The sequence below is a fragment of the Cyclopterus lumpus genome, chromosome 11, assembly GCF_009769545.1.
Source record: "Cyclopterus lumpus isolate fCycLum1 chromosome 11, fCycLum1.pri, whole genome shotgun sequence".
In the NCBI taxonomy this organism is placed as follows: Eukaryota; Metazoa; Chordata; class Actinopteri; order Perciformes; family Cyclopteridae; genus Cyclopterus; species Cyclopterus lumpus.
Window position 1 is genome coordinate 18,288,521 of NC_046976.1, and position 7,500 is coordinate 18,296,020.

At 39.1% G+C, this 7,500-nt stretch overlaps 1 gene segment (V, D, J or C); it reads left to right on the forward strand.

Annotated features, from left to right (window-relative positions):
• Positions 1-324: 324 nt before the first annotated feature.
• LOC117739200 lies at positions 325-2,692 on the forward strand. The segment is given in 3 exon segments: positions 325-333; positions 382-457; positions 2,193-2,692. Coding segments are annotated over 3 exon segments (420 nt in total).
• Positions 2,693-7,500: the final 4,808 nt, after the last annotated feature.

The following is a 7,500-nucleotide window of genomic DNA, read 5'->3' on the forward strand; positions in this document are numbered from 1 at the left end:
CTCTAGATTGTTTTGTAAAATCCCTCTAATTCACTACAACGCAAATCTACATCACTGTGGGTCAAAATTAAACAACATCTTTTTATTTAACATCTAAAAGTATGAAATAAACTAGAGTTTATGATAAATATTTACATGTGGAAGGAATTCATGTTTTACTTTAGGAATATCTTGATCAATCATCAATTAGTTTTACTGAAAAACAAGTTAATATTGCTCCTAGATGTCTAACATGTAATAAATAAAAGGTTAAATCATATGTATGATTACTGAATCAGTGTTGAACACGTTGACCAGTTATTCCATGAAGTGTGTAAAGTGTGGATGAGTTTGGTGAGTGTGTTTGTGTCAGAGTCAGAGAGCCGTGTCTCTACATGAGAGGTTTTTGTACGGCGGCTCAATGACTTTGTATCACTGTGGTTGACGTTCGGTGGAGGAACCAGACTGGATGTTAACTGTAAGTACATCTGAGTCCCTTAAAAACCTTCATTATACATTAAACATGTATTTTATTTGAACGTTATAGCTGGAGAGCTTACAATGATATTTTTGTCTGATATTTTAAATGTTTTCTATTTGTAACAATTCTTGAAGTCTTCAGCTTCGATAACTCGGTTAAAATCCACTTCAATGAATAATCTTGTTGAACAAAAACATTTTATTACATGTTCATACATTATTCTATTTTCATTTGAACTACTCTACTATTATTTCTAAAGAAGAAAATATTTTTTTTTATGTTAAAGTTTTGAAATTACAGCTAAAGATTGACTCCTTCAGAGTTACATGTGAATGTTATGACCCAGACTGATGGTTTTAAACACGTTTTATGAGTTTTAAAAAGTATTTCAGTAGTTAACATTATTCAGTTGAATGAGTCAGTAATGAAGTCTGACTGTTGATGATTCCTGCTGACATGAAGGGAACAAACACATGACATCATGTCTGAGGTTTTGAAACAAGAAATACTTCAGATAGTTAACCTTTTGAAAACCGACCTACTTTTTAGGTTTCTGCTCGAAATTACATACCTAAACTAAAAAGTGTGTATTTCAGCAACCACAAAGGCTATTTAAATAATGTTGGTGATATAATAAAGGCACCCATGTGTGCTTTTGTTCAAATGTGTACATATTAGTATATTTGTTACTGGTTAAGAGTAACTAAAGATGAAAGATAGCAAAAGTTTAATTTTCATGTTCGCCAAGAAACAAAAAGCACTTTCAGGATGATTATCTCTTGGAAGGATGCAGAGCAAAGGTCAAAAACCACAGAGGTCATATCAATATATGGGAACAGTCTCTCTGCAAAGTTTGACTTTGAAAAAGTAAAGCAGAACAAAGTTAGAGAGGTTTTAGTACAGATTAATTAGGCGAAATGGGCATTTGGGCACCAACTGTGCAATTTGAATTTCCTCATGTGGAAAACCATATATTTCACTTGTATATTACTTATGGTGTGTTCAATACAGCAGTATTTGTTGATTAGAAGAAGAAATTTTTTTTTTTTCTCAAAAAAAGCCAAAGATAAGCAACATTTGTGAGTGTAAAGCGCTAAATCGGTTCATGTTGCTGTGTTCTTTGGCTCATATCTCGGTGATGCTTTGGTGCAGAAGGATTTTCTAAAGATGTTTAGAATCTGTGTTAAAACCTCTTGCTCTTTGCTATCTTTCTGATAGCACCGAGCTACGGGTTGCTAGTTCCAAAAACGTGCTGAGTGGGCTGACTCCTGACAAAATGATGATTATGATATTTTAATAATTCTTTCAGTTGGTGTTTGAGTTGTGTGGAAATGGCTTACTGATTCTTGTAGCCCAAGTTCTCTTGTTTAATTTGATGTACAACATCAATATGTTTGTTCATGTTTATTGTAATGTTTTACACAGTCTAACTATAATGTGTAAATCGGCCCCCAATTGGGGGCCATGGTTTTCAAAAGGTTAAAACAATAAAAGCCTCACAATCGTCATCTTTACTGTAATACATTTAACTGTAACTCAGAAAGTTGAGTGGAAGAAGTTCAGATGTTTTATCTTCAGTACTGAAACCTGTCTGTTGTCATGCTCACTGAGCTCAGAGAGGGAAGTGAAACCTTTAAGATCAGTTTCATCCGGTCTGAGGAAGACCAACAGAACTAGAAGCCTCCTCTGCTGCACCCTCATATGAACCTCATGAATCTCTGTCTCTCTGCAGTGGGCCGAGTCGCCCCCACCCTGACGGTGCTGCCCCCCTCCAGTGAGGAGCTGCAGCAGGGGAAGGCCACGCTCATGTGCCTGGCCAACAAGGGCTTCCCCTCAGACTGGAGTCTGGCCTGGAAGGTGGACGGCAGCAGCAGCAGCAGCAGCAGCTGGGAGGAGAGCAGGAGCCCCGGGGTGCTGGAGAAGGACGGCCACTACAGCTGGAGCAGCACCCTGAGGCTCCCTGCAGACCAGTGGAGGAAGGTGGGCTCTGTGACCTGTGAGGCCACCCAGGGCTCCCAGACTCCACTCTCAGAGACACTGAGGAGAGACCAGTGTTCCCAGTCCTGAGCTGCCTCACTGGGACTCTGCTACTGGTTTCAGTCTCACTCTGTAACTGTCTCTCTGGTTCTCTTTCTCTCTTGACATGTTTCAACATTATCGTCTTCCTGCTTGTGTTGATGGTTTCAACATTTAAAAACAATAAAGATGTTATCATGTGTATTATAAAACTTATTTGTCTTTTGCCTTCCTTTCTTTGATATTTATTACATATTAAGAACATTAGTCAGATCAATGCACAAAATGTCCAATTATGTCTTGATTACTTTTAAATGTTTTTTAAGACTGGATATTAGTTTGATCTCAATTGTGACACAACACAAATTTATTTGGGTTTTTTATACATGGTGATGTTTAAATGAGACAGTAAAACTTTACCAAAATAAAATAAAAGAGAGATGAGCACAGTCTCTGTCTCCTCCTGTCCGTCCTCAGGATCAACACATTGAAGGCCTCATCCAAAGTTTGGATGAGGCCTTTTCCAGGTGCGATATGTCCTTTTAAAATATTTTATTATAGAATTAAATTAATCCTTGTTGATTCTCTATGCGGCTTTTGTTAAAATAAACTACCCAAACCCCTGTAAGCCACTCTCGTACTGCTTTGCCTTATGGCGCCCCTCACTGGTGATTTCTGTGTACTGCAGAATACAAATCCATCCTGATTTTTCATTATTTTTCTTTGTAAGCTTTAACTTTAAAACTGTCCACAATCTACTGTGTGTTTGTGTCTCCAGCTGGGCTCTGGATAGCTATGGTTCATGTCCAGGTAAAGTAGAGTGCCGCTGTCAGCTGTTACAAGCCTTAAATGTTTTGGATACCATTGCTCCTGTCAAGGTTAGAATGGTTAAAAATAGGCAAAAGGCACCATGGAGAAAAGAAGACTCGGTCAGGGCACAGAAAAGGGATTGCCGGATAGCCGAACGGAAATGGCGCAAGTCAAAGCTCCAGGTTCATTATGAGATTTACAAAGAAAGGTTATGTGCGTTCAACCAGACTTTGCGTAGAACAAGGGAGAGTTATTTTTCTTTAACTCTCGTGTCCTGTAAGTTTGCAATATTCTTTAATGACAAAGTTCAAGGCATTAAAAATGCCATAAATTCCACAACACAAATATCTACTCTGCAGCCAGCTAGACACCTAGAGCTGACACATGTCATACCTGTCACTGACAAAACAGTCGAAGAGATCATCTGCAGTCTGAGCCAATCGACGTGCTGCCTTGATGACTTACCCACTAGATTTCTAAAGTCTGTGCTGAGCAGTTTGTTACCACAACTCGCTCACCTGGTCAACATCTCACTCCAGACTGGAACATTTCCAAAGCCTTAAAAACTGCTGTCATTAAACCTCTTCTAAAGAAGAGCAGTCATGATGCAACAGTACTGAACAACTACCGGCCCACATCAAACCTGCCATTCTTAAGAAAAGTCCTAGAGAAGGTTGTATACCAACAGCTTACTGACTTTCTTCTGTCTAACAATGCTTTTGATACTTTCCAATCAGGTTTTAGGCCTAACCACAGCACTGAGACAGCTCTGATCAAGGTGACAAATGATATCCGCCTGAACACAGACGCAGGCAAAGTCTCAGTCTTAGTTCTGCTGGACCTGAGCACTGCCTTTGACACAGTTGACCATGGGATCTTATTACAGAGGTTAGAAAACTGGGTGGGAATCTCTGGTACTGCTCTAAACCGGTTCAAGTCCTATCTCGAGGACAGGATGTATTTTGTTGAAATTGGTAACTGTGTCTCAGACCAAATGGCTTTGACCTGTGGGGTTCCCCAGGGGTCAATCCTAGGACACCTATTATTCAATCTGTACATGCTTCCATTAGGCCAGCTAATACGCAGCTATAACGTGTCCTACCACAACTATGCAGATGACACTCAGGTCTACGTGTCACTGACGGCAGGTGAATATGGGCCTGTAGATTTACTTTGTCACTGCATTGAACAGATCAGTCTGTGGATGCAAAACAATACCTTTTCTTTTTCAAAATGTGTTGTATTTACATCCAGCTAAGGTTTAAAATGCTACTAAAGGAGTGCTTTGGTAGCAGCAAATCTATAAAATCCTACTTAATCTATCAATAGTTAGCTAGTCGAAAGGCGTAGGACTAGTAATAGTAGTCGTATAAAGAGCGAGCACCCAGGAGACTGAGGTTTGTGTGAAGTTTTTTGTGTTTTTATTAAATATTTTGTTTTCTATGGATTAGGGTCGGGTGCAAATAGCATTGCTAGCTTCTGACACCTGGGTGCTAATAGCATCTTTTTTTAAAATACAGGTCTAATTCTCATTAATCTTTTCATATTTTTTCGCCCTCCGTCTCCGCAGACTGGCAGTGTCGCGTACTAACCCCCAGGTCTTGGACATTGGGGTGACACCCCAAGACTGGCTCACCGAACCCGACTGGGACGCCGCCAATGGAAACACCCCCAATGGAAACACCCCCATTGGAAACACCCCCAATGGAAACACCCCCAATGGAAACACCCCCAACGACTTCAGTCCGTCAGGGGACGATATGTTTGACTTCTGACCGGAGAGAGAACACAACCGGGTGGGGGGAGGGTGGGGGTGTCTCTGTGTCTTCCTATGAATTAACAAGGCATCACTGTGTATTTAAGGCGAGGCGGCAGTAAGTCCACAAGGGAAGAAGTGCAGAGTCGTGAGATAACGTGTGGCCTCCTCACCTTGTTGCTGCACTCTTCACGTGGACGATTCCTCCGTCCTTTATTGGGGTGAAACAGCACCGCCCGCACACCAAAGCAATAACATCCTCGTCGTTAAGGATCTGTTGTTATGCCACAAACATCCTCACAATCTCACGTCACCCTTTTTGCTTCCATCCTTCAGTAGTTCTGGGGTCATACTCTGTGTTTTGTGTGTGTATTTATAGAGCTGTAATTATTTTTTTATGGATAAAGAGTCGATGTACAGGCCGTATCGACCGGCCTTAAGGACAATCGGCCCCACGACGTCTTCAAGTGGACGGAGGTCACGTGAGGGTTCGGCCTGGCGCCACCTTGGATGTCAGCTGAAGATTGTTTCATGTCCTTAAACATGTGGAAAATCAAGCTAGTCGTTGTATTTATGAGAACCCTTTTCTGTAGCGGCGGCTCCTTCGGGACATTGTTGTTACAGGAAGTTACACTGCAGTGTTAACGGCCCTCGAAAGGAGTTCAAGGTCATCAGATTCCGTTGTGGCCATTTCATGTACATTATAATCTACCGGCTTTATAAAGAAATAAACATATATTCATGACTAAAATAAAATGTATGTATTCATTTTGTATCAGTGTGAGGGTCAAAGTTTAATTTACAGTCTTAACATAATATTCAGTCACCTTTTCATTATTATTGAGGTAAAGAGTGAACTTTAGAGCACATCTTTTCAGAGGACACGCCCACAAGTTGGCTTTAGATGATGCCTCATTTGCATATTTAAACCTAACATTTCATACAACCTGTAATGCCTAAAGACAATTCGCTTAATGTAAGTTATCAACTGGGGAAGTTTCATGGCGATATCATTTTTGTAATCCTATTTACTTACGTAGTGTCTTCAAAATGTATGAATCTTATCTTAAAAGGCTGTTTCCTCTAAATTTAATTACATTTTTTTTAACTGGCTATCCAACATTCAGATCTGTTCTTGAAAATTAGCGTGCATATATATATATATATATATAGGAAGAAATGTTTACCCAATTTCTAATTTTGTTAATGTATTATTTGTAAAGCATTTTTCACACGACACCTTTTTAAAGTCTTACATACACATTTACATACAAAGGAAATTACGATGGATTAAAATTTCTCACACAAACAACTTTAAATACAATAAAACTAAGAAAAAAAAGTGGCATCAATACAAGGTAAAAAATAATAATCTTAAGAGTTGCATATTGAATATTTGTATACTTCTTGTACGTTGAAAGCTGTATGTGTTGATGACAGAAGGCAGCGGTTATGACCACATGGGGAGAGACGGTAACTCGCCACTAAACACTGCTAAACACCATTCAGAGCCTCGTCAACTATAAAATGAATTTAAATATTCATACTAAAAGTGTCTCGTGGTTGCTTTGACTTGTGAGAAGGTTATTTGGAATTATTGACAAATGTTTGTTTTTGATTTGTTTATTGTACACGATCCATGTGATTCCTCAATGTAATGTCTCCCTGGGTATAATATGACAATGTGGTCCTAAAAGGGGAACAACCAGGCGGCAACCTCGGGCTCTGAAAAGGGGGAAGCCAGTGAGGAAGCTTTAAACCTGCATTCTTTCAAATCACCACCCTCTGGTTCCATAACTCAGGTTGTATAGAAGTCTATGAGAAAATGATGGTCGACTTCTCGTTTACAGTCTGTGGTAACATCACCTAGATAAAGAATGACGTAATGTCCATGACTGATAAGAATCAATACATCAATCAATATGAGCCACTCTCTCTCAAAGACAGAAACCAGAGACATTATGAAACTTGTGGCGTCGTCAAATATTAAGTGTGGAGCTGATCAATAGTGTCATCTGTAACTTCTTTATTGATGCGTTGCCTCTGGAAAAGTGTTTATTCTTCATGGCATCACAAATAGGAGTTTTACACTCTAGTTGTTGCATTTGTGAGACTTGTTCCATGTTGATTAACATTTTTGGATATTTCAAGCTATAAAAATGAAAATGTATTTTAAAAATGGGCGTAGTTTCCTTGAGGGTGCAGTTCGTTTTTACCAGCAGCAGGGGGCAGACCTGCGCCGTCCAATGAAGAATGTATTGTACTTGGGATTTTGTATGTATGTTATTCTACATAATGTGTTGTAATATCTGGACCTTGAGCCTAAAAGAAAATTATTATTTATAATATTATATATATATTATATATAATAATATATAATATTATTTCTATTTTATTATATATATATATATTATTATATGCAGCACTTTGTTGTACAACAAGACAATGCCACATTCAC